Below are 14,693 nucleotides of genomic sequence, written 5' to 3' on the forward strand. Positions count from 1 at the left end.
GGCTATGTCTATAATGATGTAGACCTCCTTGGCCTGAAGGCCAAGTTCTGTGGGCCCCATGATTCTCTCCTACTGCGGGCCTTTCCGACATGCCTAGTGCTTCCTACCCCAGGGCCTTTGCACATCACTGACGGACACGCTTCCCTGCAGGGCTTTCCATGGCTCCCTTTTTGCCAGGTCCAGGTAGCTGATTCCCAGCAGCCCTTCTCTGTCCCTCATCACATCCCATCCATTACACTTTGCCTAGATCTGTCTTCTTTACTAAGCCTCATCTCTACTAAGTACTAGAATTGCATGTCCATGGATCATGTGCCTGTACACACACACACACACACACACACACACACACATACACGCACACACATACACACACACACATACTCACACATACACACACATACACACACATACACACACACATATATACACATACACACACACATATATACACATACACACACACACACACACACACACACACACAGAAGAAATGGCGCCATCCCTCCAAGAACAAGATCAGTGTTACCTCACACACAGTAGGTGCACTATCCACACAGGGTAGAAAAACTGTACCAAAACTTCAGCATAATTTATCCACCCTCCGCCCCCTTCTCTACTTTATGCCAGACTTCCCAGTCTTCCTCCAAGGGAAGATCCTCAGGGGCATAACCCAGCAAGTCAGTCTCAGTCTCTCAGCCTTTCTCTCTCTCTCTCTCTCTCTCTCTCTCTCTCTCTCTCTCTCTCTCTCTCTCTCTCTCTCTCTCTCCCCTCTGAACTCAGAACATCAAGTTCTTCATATGGACAGATAGAGCCCATAGCTAAGAAAGGGTCCTGGCTTGTGCCCAAGCCCAGGTCGTGGGTGACTTCATGGTGACTCAGTTACCCTGAGTTCTAGGGGATTCTGTTTCAGAATCAAACCTCAACGTGGAGAAGCGGGAGGAGCTCCGCCCTGGCACCCACTCCAGCAGTCGAGTCTATAAAGATGCTATGGAACAGGTCACTCACAAAAGGGGGGTGGGGGCGGGGCAGGGAGAAACCCCAGCCCTGTGCTTTGAAGGAAACCCGATCTGGTACTTCGTGATCCTCCAAAAATTCACCAGCCCCCCGAAGTGCTGAAACTGCCCCTCCAACCGCAGCCACATGGGGATGAAACCAAATCCCACGGAAAGATTTGACTTTAAAAAAAAATTATGCAATGTTTGGGTGAAAAAAATTGGGGAAGTAAAAGGAGGTATCAGAGAAGGGGGGAAAAATAACCGACTCAACTTTTTCCCAGAGCCCAGCAGGGTTATTTCTGTCTTTTAATGATAGATTCCCCATGGCTTCTAGGGTAGTTTGGAGAGGCGCGAAGGCGGGGCCCGCTAGGTTATGTAACCCATTTAAGTCAGAAATTAGCAAGGCCTGAATGAATCCTGTTACTGTATTCCGACTTCTGGAAGGCCTGGGGCCCGACGGTTCTATTTTGAGGTGAACCAATCCATCACTCCTAGGTCACCTCACAAACACCACCGGGCCGCCTGTCACCCTGCAAAGTTTCATAACAAAAACAGCTGAAGTGCTCAGGGTATCGGAACATTGTGTCTCTAAACCAAATCGCCCCGACGGGGAGTTGGCATGGCTGCCGGATGCCAGTGGCTCAGAAATGCAAATAGTTAATACCAAATTAATATTCACCGTGGCCCGTACCCTCCCCTCCCCTTCCCAGCCATATATAATTTTAACGACGCTAAGCACAGCAAAATAGTCTATACACCAACATGAAAAGAAATGTCTGTTTTTAACGCCACCAAATAAATTCTGGACGCTTGAGGGAAGCGGCTGGAACTTGGGCAGCGCCTCGCAGGGCATCCAATGACTGTCAGTCCTCATGCGCCCCCTGGTGGCTGAGATGTGCAGGGGCAGCCTGGACAGTAGTATCCCCTTGCAAGTGGGTCCTGAACTCTTCACCTTAGGTGCATGGGACCACTTTGCCCAGGGCAAACATGACAACAGTTAGGTCACCATTTTCTATCTGACACATAATGAAGAATGCCCTTCCCGGGACCATGCTGCTGACTAAACTGTCTGGCCATCTGGATATTAGAACGCACTTCCACAGAGGGCCGTTTTACATTGTCATACAGGCGGCAACCTGGCACGAGCCCATTAAATGAGGCTGTGCAAGTTCAGCAGCCTTGTCATTGGAGGCTGGGGACAGAGTGTGGGGTGCCCTGTGTGCCCTGACCTCTGCCTCCCAGGAGCCAGGAACTATTCACCAGCTAAGCCCCTGGAGGGTATCTTCTGATAATGTCTCACAGCTTGCAGGGACATAGTCTCCCCTGACTGGAGACTGGATTATGCTAATGAGATACCAAATTCTTTGTTTATAAACCTCCTGTGTATGAAAACAGAAGCCTGCTCCTGAAGCTCCTATCCTTCAACAGAAAACAACAACACCCAAAAAACAGAAACCCTGTCATGTCACCTGTTGAAACGTGAAGCTTTGGACTTTTTCCTTCATTCTTTTTTTTATCCACCAGGTTTGAAATCTGCTCTGTCACACAGTGAATCATAGTGTAGGGTAAGAATTGATGTGCATGGAACATGGTGGTACACACCTTTGATCCCAGCACTTGGGAGGCAGAAGAAGGTGGGTCTCTGTGAGCTCGAGGCCAGCCTGGTCTATAAAGTGAGTTCCAGGCCAGCCAGGGCTACACAGAGAAACCCTGCCCTAAATAAGTAAATAAATAAATAAAGCAAGCGTGTGTGTGTGTGTGTGTGTGTGTGTGTGTGTGTGTGTGCGCACTAACTAGTATTTGAATAGATGCAGGTGCGTGTGCAGACATGTGTATGTGTGCATCTGTGCGTGCAGACCAGGAGCTCACGTCCACTGCCTCCCTCCATGTTTTTACTTTATTGAGATAAGGTCTCTTACTGAACCTGGAGCTCACTGATTCAGCCTGGCTGGCCAGTGAGTCCCAGTGATCAGTGTCTGTCTGTGTCTGTCTGTCTCCATATCCCCAGTTCTACAGTTATGGATGTGTACCGCTCTATCTGGATTTTATGTGGGTACTTGGGGTTTGAACTCATGTCCTCAAACTTGCACAGCAGCTGTATCCCCAGCCCTCCCAAATAACTTTCTAACTGGGAGAAGTTATTTACGTTTGTTTGGCCGTGAGAGAGGCACACGACAGAAGCAGGGTCAGACCTGCCTCATGTCTCATCACCTATACAGTAAAATGACCCCCAAAGGCAGAGAGAACACGGGCTTTATTGGACAGCAGGAACAGGCTGCGCTGGCAAACAGAGAGGGATCGCCCCGACACTAAGCCGATCACACACGTCACCACAGAAGCAAGAATTCGCAGCGTCTGGATGTCCCTGCTAAATAAATGGAAGCACACTGAGCTCAAGTGTCTCCAGTCAGCAAGAAATGTCCCAGTGAGCACCTAGTTCATCCTACACACGGCAGTCCGCCGAGGAAGGCGTGAGGTCCTGGGTGAGCGAGCCTGTGGTTCCCCAAACTCAGTGCTGCTATTCTAAGTACCACTGGCCCATCTCACCCACAAACACAGCAGTGACTGACACAGCCCAGCCTGCACTCAGGAACCTGCTCTGAGCACATGGAGACAGCAGGGGTGGAGAGCGGGAGAGGCCCCATGATGTGACCTGAGCAGGCCTCTGGCTCTAGGTTGGAGTGGTGACCTAGTATCCTAGTGGAGTCTCCTTCCACAGTGATTCCCCACCCTCCAAGAAGTGGATAAAAGTGTTGAAAATAACCCAAGATCATAAAGGCAACAAGGGGTGAGAAACAAATTATACTGTGCTTATGCAGTTCCCTCCTTTCTTTCCCAAGTGAGAAGAGGCCTGAGGGAGGCGGGATCTGTTTGTGTTACGCTCACGGGGTGCATGTAGGTACATATGTACGCTGGTGCACATGCATTTGCGTGTTTGTGTAGAAGTCAGAAGTCAGACTCCGTGCCGTCCCCCTAGCTTTCTGAGGCAGTCTCTCACTGGGACCTGACTTGATCACTGGGTTGGTCTGGCTGGCCAGAGAGCCCCGGGGATCCTGCTGTCCCCAGCGCCCAGATGTATGAGTACGCATCACCATGCCTGACTTCTGTGCTTCAGCTCAGATACAGGTCCTCACACTGACCTGCCCAGTTCCCCAGTCTGAGAGGCAGAATTTTAAAGGAATGAAAACCAAGTATTTTGGAAATACTGCTCTTCCAGAGGACCCAAGTTTGGTTCCCAGAACCCTGTAATTCCAGCTTCAAGAGATCCAGTATCTCTGGCCCCTTCTGGGTACTTATATACATATATACACGGGCATGCACACGCGTGCACACACAAACACACACACACACACACTTAAAAATAATGTGGAAAAGAAAACCAACTATTTCTGTAAACACTGGGAATGGTATCACTGACTTACTCAAGTCAAATGCCAAAAAGAGTTCAAAACAATAGCTGTGGGTCTTTGCACACATGTGCATGTGTGTCCACGTGTGTGGAGATCACGAGACAACTTTCAGGAGTTGTTTCCCTTCTTCCACAGTGTGGGTCCCAGGGATCAAGCTCGGGGTGTCAGGCTTGGCCGAAGGCACCTTTACCCACTGAACCATCTTGTTGGTCCAGGTAGGGATCCTTGTTAAATGGGATGAAGCAGAAGAATGTGTAGATTTGAAATTTTGGCAAGAGTTTAAGATGCTGTCCTTGAGGGAGCCTCTCTCCCACCTTCCATTCCCACAGGAGACAAAACAAATCAGAACAAAACTACAGAGGGGAAAATAAGCATGAACTTTGCAGTGAGTGCAAAACTCGAAATACATTAAAAAGCATCGGACACCCCCCAAATTTCAGGAGTATGGGAATACAGATGTTGGCAGAGAGGCGCTGGTGTAGAGGTGTGGAAAACCAGCACAGAGGCTTTTCCCAGTGGGGAGTGAGGCTAGGACCTGTGGAGCTCTCAAAGGTGAGCCCATCTTAGTCTGGTAACAGTCTGCTCTGTGCTCACAGTGTCCCTAAACAGAGACAGGGTGTCCCTGCTTGCCTAGTACCCTAACAACTCATGTGTGTGCATGAGCTCTGAGCACAGGTATGAGATGGACGTAGGGATTGACTGCTTTCCACATCTTGAAGGAGAAAGAAGAGAAACTAAGGAAAACCTGCTTGTCCTGCCCAAGGCCATCATCATAACTAGACAGACAGAAGGCTCTTCTCAGAGGAATGGCTAGGGCCGTCTGGTGGAGCTATTCGTATTCCAAAGGGAGTGACTGCACCCTGAGGCCCTCTGACTTCAGGTTAAATGCTGTGTTGGGGACATGGGACCCTTGGTGTTCCCAGGCGAGGGTGTCAGTGGAATATAACAGAAGCTCACTTCAAATGGATGAACCAAGGAAAAGGCCTAGAGAACCCTACTGTTCAAAGGCTGCAAACACAGGCTTCCACCTCTGCTCTTTTGCCATCTGCTCTCTGGGTTCTTGGCTGAATTCAGAGTGTGGCAATTCAAAGTGTGTGGGAAAGAGCTGTGCTCCTTTGGTTGCTACCTGGCCCCTGTCTCTCCAGGTCTGAGGAACCTATATGACACCATGTTTACAAGTCCTCAGCTGCTCAGGGACATCTATGCAGTGGTGCTACCAAGCTGCTCAACACATGGAAACCCTGCGGGGTTTCGGTCCTTCATGCTATTGACCACCTCCCAAGAGAATGGGGCCTCACAGGGGACATCGTCCAGTATCCGAGATGTCAGGCATCAAGTGAGGTTTGAAGTGCTGGGTCCATCCAAGGGAGGAGCGGCGCCCTCCAATTGACAGAGGCAGGCCATCCTTTGTGCAGGGCTAGGCCCAGGTTTGCAAACACAGCATGGATTTATCTGAAGACTTCCAGTTTCCCGGGGCGACTCCTAGGAAGACAGCTCGGGACACTGAGCGAGACACCCTCCACCCTGAGACACGGGGTTGGCTCCACCTCTCTCAACACTGGGGTGACGACCTCGTTCCTGAACCGTCTGTCACTCACGTGTCCTGACTCATCTTCCCTGGACACCTCTGCTCTCCACAAGGAATGGCTACAGTGGAAGGGAAAACATCACCAAAACACAAGATCTTTAAATGAAAAGAAGGGAGGTCAAGAGGTAACTGGACGTTTTTAAAAGAAGAGCAAGATACAGGGTCCGATGTCCAAGGCGCCAAGCCAATGCTGGCCGTGCTGGTGAGGAAGACCCAACTCCTGGCTTCGCCTCAGCCTCCTCCAGGGAACTGCTGCCCATGAAGGAAGGGCAAGCTTAGGAGAAGCCTCAGCCTGTCAGCTGGGTCCACCCTCTGTGATTCCCCATCCCCTCAGGAAAAGGGCTGCTGGGGAAGAGAAGGTCCTAGGGCCCTGACCTCTCCACCCCGGCTTCAGAATATCTGAGTCACAGTCACCATGTTGTCTAAACAATGAACAGAGCTCTTATCTCGCTGTCGACACATTAAAGGGCTGTCCGGCTGCTACTTCCACTTAGAGCAGCTCTGCTCAAAGTGTCCACACCCGCCACTGGCTGTCAGCAGTGGGGTCACGCCACTGGGACTGTTTTATGAGGTGGTAGCGATAGTCGACTCAAGAGCGGCTGCAGGCTGTCAAAGTGGATGGAGCCCAGTGTGCAGCCACCAGCACCCTCTCTCCCTTCTTCTTAGCCTTTCTTCCTCATGCCAGGGGTCCCTGCAGCTCCATGGGTGGGGCTGTCTGAAGGGACTCAGCTTCTCCCTTCTGAGAGGAGGACTTCAGGACAAATCTTCAAATCGCACCCTCTTCCTCCTCCTCCACCTACACAGACAGCGTTGTGTTTTTACTTTTGTGTGTGTCTGTTTGTGTGTGTGTGTGTGCATATGTGTGTATACATGAGCATGCATGAATTTTGTGTGTGTGCCTGTGAGTTTTGTATGTGCATGTGTGTATATGTGTGCGTGTGTGTATGTTCATGCGTCTATGTGTTTGCGTGCATGTTTGTGTTAATGTATGTGTATGTGTTTTTGTTTGTGTGTTTTGTTCATGTGTTTTTGTACATGTTTGTGTTTATGTGTATTCATGTGTGTTCATGTGTGTGTCATCACAGCAGTTTCACTACAAACCCTGACTAGCCTGATACTCACTAAAGAGTGAAGGCTGGCCTCAAACTTGCAGTAATGCCCCTGCCTCAGCCTTCTGAGTACTGAGATTCCAAGCATGCACTGTACCCAACTTCTGAACTTTGTATTTTCTGAAAATACTTTTTCTATTTTGGAAATAGGGTTAATGGGGCCCTGGATAGCGGACTGGAACTCCCTCTGTTTGAATTAGCCTGAAACTCACAGGTCTGCCTGCCTATGCCTCCCGAGTGCTAGGATCAGGGAAGGCAGGCACCTCTTTAAGGGCAAGAGCGACGTGAAGAGAGCATCTGTGGTAAGACTGTTTAAAAATAAAAAGTCTGCAACCTTCGAGACAGAGACTTTATCACATGACAAGAGGTTCAAACCATAAAGAAGCTTGCACAGTGACCCACACAAACCTCAGACGGGCCACCCAGTCCCACATCTTCACCCTCAATTCAGCATAGCACCCAAGGTTCTGACAGGTACAGCTCTCAGGTCCCTCCCTCCCATTCTGTCAAGTGTTACAACCCCGCTAGGTGCCCAGTCTCGCCTCGGTAAAGCCTCATGTGCCAGCTGTGACTGCGCCATCCACCTGAGGTGGCTCATGCGCCTGAACTTGACCTCCTCCAGGGAGAGCGCAGAGACCGGAGGCCCTGCTGCCGCCTTGCAGCTTATGAAGTGAGCTTGGAGTAGCTGGGGGGGGAGAACCGTCTCCGCAGGTACTTGAGGACGTAGAGGGGGAGACAGCTGACCAGGGTGATGACGGACACCTTCCAGAGGAACGACAGGGTAGCAATGAAGTAGACATCTGTAAGTAAGAAGATGGTCGTGACAGGAGCGTTCTGCAAAACGTACACGAGGCCACCAAACAAAGCATTCTATGTCCCCTGTCCTATGTTCTCTTCTGCAGAGGGCCTGCCTCTCCCCTCTTCTACCTGCCCCCCACATCTGGTGAAATGTTAACTTTCAATAGCCAGAAGAAGGCCCTTCCGGAAGACATTCCCACAGGTGTTTTTGATTCTAAATGACAATTAGTTTCTTCTGAGCCCCAGAGCACAGAGAGTGACATCCGATGCATGGCTCTGCTCGTCGGTGGCTGTACAGGCTCAGTGACACCACAGAAAGTCAGGAGAGGAATCCCCAGGGCTGGGTGGGCAGAGGCCACTTGGTGAGATCGGGCTTGCTCGGAGCAGGGCGCTCTGTCCAGTGCTGGACATGGAGAAGTCGGGAGCTTTGGGGAGCTTGGGAGTGGGGGAATCTGTGGACGCCACACAGGGCATTCGGGGACAAGCCCTTCCTAGTCTGAAGCACAGAGTGGAGGGAAGATGTCGCCAGTGAAGCACCTACTATGTGCTGGGCTCAGGACCCACTACTGTACCTTTTTCATCTTCCTGTTCAACTTCCAAAGCCACCTGAGGCTCCCCAGGCAGGGACCACACTTCCGCACTCCCTCAGACCCAGACCCTCAGGCACATAGTTAAGTGCTCAGGAAGCCTCTCTGAACAGACACCAGTGTCTGTCCACTAGCCTCCCTTTCCAAGGCGATGTTCTGTTTACCTTCACTGGAGCTGGTGGGGTTGGGAGAAGAGCCTGTGGCAAAGGCGGAACTGGGACAGTCCGAGTATCCCAGTTCTCCTCACGATGCCCCCTTCAGTGCTACCCATTAGCTGTGTCTGCTGATGACACTGAAATTTAATGCAGGGTTTCCCTGCCCTGGTGGTGGCTGTCTCCCATGACCCTCCCAAAGGCCACTGGCCTCCTGCGGGCCTCCACATTTCCCTGTAACCAACTGGAAAGTCTGAAGGGGTGGAGCTGCCATAGGAGTGGGGGGCAGGGAAGAGGCCTGGGAGCTAAGCTGCACCCAGGGGCGTCTGAGCCCGTTCAGGTCCTACTGGAACCATCTGGAGGGCAGACTCTCCCCGACTGGCCTTCTGGGATGACCCTGGCCCCTGGGACTTCACGGCCCAGAGGTCTGAGTCCGCCCTGGCTGAGTGGCAAGGGGACCCAACAGAGAAAATGTTGGGCTGCTGGAACTGGATCCACTCCAGAACTGTACTGGGGGGAGCTGGTGACGGGTCTGGGAAAGAATGGGACGGAGCCAGCCTGGTGGCTCGCCATGCATGGGTGAGTACTGGCCAAGCTGACCCAACCTTGAGGTGTCCTAATGCAGGCCTGAGCTCAGTATAGAGCAAGCATGGGCTGGCCCCTCGGGTCAGCATGTCTGTTGCTGTCCCCCAACTGTCCAAACTGCCCCACACTTCCCTTCCCAACTGTCCCTATGCCCATGCTGTCCCTGCTCCCCAACACTCCCCTCTACAACATCTGTCCTCCCCGTCCATTTACCTGCTGTCCTGTGCTGTGTCTCCTCTTCCCCGTGCCCCTCCATACTGTCTAATCTATGAACTCCTGGGGTACAGTTCGCTTGGGTCCCTCTCACCTCACCCTCATTCTCTCTCTGCATCTTGGATCCCATCAGCCTCCCGTGCCCACAGGGTGTTCCCATGTGTCCTACACCTCTGACCAGAAGGGGCACTTGTCCTGCCACCGTGGCCCAGGGCAGGCACTCCTAGTGTATCAAATGGGCGATGCCCACTGCTGGGAGCTGGTGTCACAGCTCTTACCCAGCCATGACAGGAGTAGTTCTCATGGAGCCTATGGTGGCCCCTGAAGAGCAAGATCAGGACTACTGAGGCAGAGGAGAGCTGCCTGGGGCATGATCAGTCCAGGTTTCCCAGGTGCTATTGGGCCACACTGCCCTCACGGGCACAGATGCAATTTCTGATTGAGGTTTCACAGGAACCAAGGGGCTCTTGACGCAAAAAAGTAAAAGGAAGGAATAAAACTTTGAAAAGTCCAGCTTAGCCAGGAGGCTAACGAGGCTCCATTGCCTTGGACCCAGGAAACTGCTGTTATTTATCTCTGAAGGCGTTCTAGACCCTGGGGACAGCCACTGGAGAGGTGCAGCAAATACGGCCATCTCTTGTCGCACCAGGGAAGCGGGGCAGGGCACAGACTCTCCGCAGATAGAGTCCTCGAGGGCTCTGGTCCTCAGGAAGAAATGAACCTTGTGGCCTGGAGAGAGGGCTCAGCGGTTAAGAGCACCAACTGCTCTTCCAGAGGTCCTGAGTTCAAATCCCAGCAACCACATGGCGGCTCACAACCATCTGTGATGGGATCTGATGCCCTCTTCTGGTGTGTCTGAAGACAGCCACAGTGTACTTATATAGAATAAATAAGTAAATCTTTTAAAAAGAGAGGAATGAACCTTGTTTTCATAAGCCTACACATGCTCTCTGTACGTGCCGGGGAGATGGGCAGCAGCAAGCTCTGAGATTACACTTGCTAGATTTTGCTGATGAACAAACCACAAGTCTGTGTATGTCCAGCACAGACGCCTTTGCATTCACATATTCTGGATGAGCAGTGAGTCAAATCTGAAGGCATGGAGCCCACAGACAGAGCGGCCCACTGTGCTTGATGAGTTCATCAGAGACCCCCTTTCCTAAGCCAGCCGGCTCCGTGGAGTTCAAAAGCAGGCATTTCCCAGATGTGGCAGCGCACGGCTTCAATCCAAGCATTAGGGAGACAGAGGTAGGGGGCTCTCTATGAGCTTGAGGCCAGCCTGGTCTACACAGTGAGATCATTTCACATAAAACAAGAGAGGACACGTCTGTCCTGAGGCTAAGGTTTGGTCGGGGGTCTTACCGATGAACTCGTGGAGGAACACCAGGGAGGCGATGTAGCAGGCCAGGCTGAGCAGCTCGGCCACTGTCATGAGCCAGTGCCACGTCTGGATAGTGAGCGCCACCATCAGTAGCTCGGTGAGGATGAGTGACGTGAAAGAGATAGCCACGATGTGTACAAACTCCGACTCGAACAGCAGCAGCGCCCCGTACATGATGGTGCTCCCTGCAAACACCACAAGCACCGATGTGAGGGGGAGGGGTGTGCCTGCTACAGGTCTGACACCCAGGGAGCTTCCTAGTCCGAGGCGAGGGTGGGAGGGGCAGGACCTAGGGACAGAACTGCACTGTCACCTGGACAAGGGACTCAAACAGTAAAAGGAACTGCCAGGGAAATTAAACACCAAGCTTCCTTTTTTTTTTTTTCTTTTTTTTCCGGAGCTGGGGACCGAACCCAGGGCCTTGCGCTCGCTAGGCAAGCGCTCTACTGCTGAGCTAAATCCCCAACCAACACCAAGCTTCCTAAGGGGCTGTCTTTATGTTCATGGTCTGTTTGCTTTTGAGGTGGGTTTCATGTAGCAGAAGCTAGCCCTGACTTTCTGATCCCCCTGCCTCCACCTCCCTTGTGCTGAGATGTCAGGTGTGCACCACACCTGGCTCACGTCACGCTGGGGATTAGATCCAGGACTCCCTTTGTGCTAGACAAGTGCACTGCAAGAAAGCTGCATCCCAGTCTGTGACCGCCTTTACAAACACGGTGAGGATGCAGGGGGTGAGGATGCAGGAGGTGAGGATGCAGGGGGTGAGGATGCAGGAGGTGAGGATGAAGGAGGTGAGTATGCAGGAGGTGAGGATGCAGGGGGTGAGGATGCAGGGGATGAGGATGCAGGAGGTGAGGATGCAGGAGGTGAGGATGCAGGAGGTGAGGATGCAAGAGGTGAGGATGCAGGAGGTGAGGATGCAGGAGGTGAGGATGCAGGAGGTGAGGATGCAGGAGGTGAGGATGAAGGAGGTGAGGATGCAGGAGGTGAGGATGCAGGGGGTGAGGATGCAGGAGGTGAGGATGCAGGGGGTGGGGATGCAGGGGGTGAGGATGCAGGGGATGAGGATGCAGGAGGTGAGGATGCAGGAGGTGAGGATGCAGGAGGTGAGGATGCAAGAGGTGAGGATGCAGGGGATGAGGATGCAGGAGGTGAGGATGCAGGGGGTGAGGATGCAGGGATAAGGATGCAGGAGGTGAGGATGCAGGAGGTGAGGATGCAGGGGGTGAGGATGCAGGGGGTGAGGATGCAGGAGGTGAGGATGCAGGGGGTGAGGATGCAGGGGATGAGGATGCAGGAGGTGAGGATGCAGGAGGTGAGGATGCAAGAGGTGAGGATGCAGGGGATGAGGATGCAGGAGGTGAGGATGCAGGGATAAGGATGCAGGAGATAAGGATGCAGGAGGTGAGGATGCAGGAGGTGAGGATGCAGGAGGTGAGGATGCAGGAGGTGAGGATGCAGGAGGTGAGGATGCAGGGGGTGAGGATGCAGGAGGTGAGGATGCAGGGGATGAGGATGCAGGAGGTGAGGATGCAGGAGGTGAGGATGCAGGAGGTGAGGATGCAAGAGGTGAGGATGCAAGAGGTGAGGATGCAGGAGGTGAGGATGCAGGAGGTGAGGATGCAGGGATAAGGATGCAGAAGGTGAGGATGCAGGAGGTGAGAATGCAGGAAGTGAGGATGCAGGAGGTGAGGATGCAGGGGGTGAGGATGCAGGAGGTGAGGATGCAGGGGTTGAGGATACAGGAGGTGAGTATGCAGGGGGTGAGGATGCAGGGGGTGAGGATACAGGAGGTAAGGATGCAGGAGGTGAGGATGCAGGGGGTGAGGATGCAGGAGGTGAGGATGCAGGAGGTGAGGATGCAGGGGGTGAGGATGCAGGGGGTGAGGATACAGGAGGTAAGGATGCAGGAGGTGAGGATGCAGGGGGTGAGGATGCAGGAGGTGAGGATGCAGGTGTTGAGGATGCAGGAGGTGAGGATGCAGGGGGTAGAAGGGAGGACCGCTTGTTGTCTTTTGATTGATATATGATTGACACAGCTTTAAACATCAAAGAAATGTCTCCCTGACAGCTTCATCCCCTTCAAACTCCTGAGCCCTAAACATTTTGACTATGTCACCCATATGGATCAAAACAGGAAGGACCCAAGCCAGCAGTCATGTTCACTAGTAAGTTACTGTGCCCTAAAACACACACACACACACACACACACACACACACACACACACACACACACACACACACACAAACCAGAATTCTGAGAGGAGAGGGGAGAAAATGAACGCAAATGGACAGCTTAGATATTCGTATATAAAAAAAAAATCACCGTAAGCAAGTCCTTCTTGGATTTTTGTCTGTTTTAGTTTTGTTGTGTGTGTGTGTGTGTGTGTGTGTGTGTGTGTGTGTATGTGTGTGTGTGTGTGTGTGTGTGTAGATGTGTGCAGCATGGTAGATGTGTGGGGTCAGAGAATAATTTGGGGAGTTGGTACTCTTCAGTCACGTGGGTTGCAGGGATGGAACTCGGGTTTGTCAGCTTGGCTGCAAGCTCCTTTACTCACTGAACCTTCTTGCCAGCCCATAAGCGAGCACTTTGTTAGTGGACCTGGGCATGTCCATTTATCTTATATTCCATGTGCTTACCCAGCGGTTAGGACTCAAAACCTTTTGTGTTTGAACATTTCTGGTTAGGGCCGGAACTGTTCAGGCTTCTCTCTGGCTTTACCAAGCCAAGAAGCAAGCGGGCTGTGCTGCGGACCCCTGCTGTGCTGTGTGCCCTGCTCTATCTTAGGTCCGCTTCTCTCTCCATAACCGCCCCTTCCTTTCAAAGTCAAGGTTAAACAAAGGACAAGTTTGTTCTCCCACTCTGACCTCACCTTGATAGATGCTGATTAACACCCAAATTAAGAACGTCTTGTAGGACAGTGGCCGCCCCTAGATGAGAAACAGGAAGAGCACAGGTTACGGCAGAGGCTGGGGCTCTTTCTATCACCCACTACCAGCTTTTATCACAAATACCCCTAAAGCCCCCATGTCTCCCCACCCCACCCCGGCGGTGTGGAATAACCATGCCACCTTTCAAAGAGAACCCAGGGTCAGTATACACCTGTCCTGTCAGCTATGCTAAGGACAGGAAAGCAGGAGGGTTGTGGGTTCGAGACTAGTCTGGGCAAGTTATCAAGATCACTGGGAAAGAAAGCTGGGGTGGGGCCTTCTTCAATCCCAGCTCTCAGGAGACAGAGGAAGGTGGATCTCTGTGAGTTCCAGGCCGGCTATGAAAGCAGCGTGGCGTTAGGTCGCTTGCCTAGCCTTCTCGAGGCCCTGGGCTTGTACAGAACAAAACCAAAACAGCCGGAGGGAAACCCCCCCCACCCCCACCCCCCCGCACTGCAGACAGGAAGCCCCTGCTTCTCTCCAGGAGCACGGCTGGCGGCTGCAGAGCGGGTCTACAGATGCTGGCAGTTCACACCGGCCAACCCCGCAGAACCCTACGCCTTCCACCCCAAAGAAAGGCCGCCCCTATGCCTCTGCCCATCAGACAGGAGGAGCAAAGTGAAGGAAGAGGAAGAAGGGAAGGCGGTGGGAAGAGGTGAGGGACGGCGGGGTGGAAGTGGGGAGCCTGCGGAACCTTGAGGAGGTCCTTGTAGAGCTCAGGATACAACATGGCAACTTCTGACTTCACGTCTTTGTCCAAGACCAGGGAAAACACGGGAAACATGGTGTAGATGGTAGAATACCTGGAGGGATGGTCACCACAAGACACTGTCACCATCCCACCCATGTGGAAGGCACCGCCTTCCTCCTGCCCGCCCGTCTACTCCAGCCTGTCTATGATGCCCAGCTCTTAGCACTGGAGACTCCAGGTATAAGATAGAGGT

At 52.5% G+C, this 14,693-nt stretch overlaps 1 protein-coding gene across 4 annotated transcripts in view; it reads right to left on the reverse strand.

Annotated features, from left to right (window-relative positions):
• Positions 1 to 7,437: 7,437 nt before the first annotated feature.
• Positions 7,438 to 14,693, reverse strand: part of Atp9a (ATPase phospholipid transporting 9A) — a 105,263-nt gene continuing 98,007 nt past the window's right edge. For all 4 annotated transcript variants that reach the window (NM_001427018.1, NM_032064.1, NM_001427017.1 and 1 more), the window contains 4 exon segments: positions 7,438 to 7,902; positions 10,800 to 11,003; positions 13,692 to 13,749; positions 14,444 to 14,552. In NM_001427018.1, the coding sequence (NP_001413947.1) occupies positions 7,766 to 7,902; positions 10,800 to 11,003; positions 13,692 to 13,749; positions 14,444 to 14,552 (508 nt within the window). In that variant the 3' untranslated portion in view covers positions 7,438 to 7,765.

The sequence above is a fragment of the Rattus norvegicus genome, chromosome 3 (genome assembly GCF_021556685.1).
Source record: "Rattus norvegicus strain SHRSP/BbbUtx chromosome 3, alternate assembly SHRSP_T2T, whole genome shotgun sequence".
NCBI classification, from domain to species: domain Eukaryota; kingdom Metazoa; phylum Chordata; class Mammalia; order Rodentia; family Muridae; genus Rattus; species Rattus norvegicus.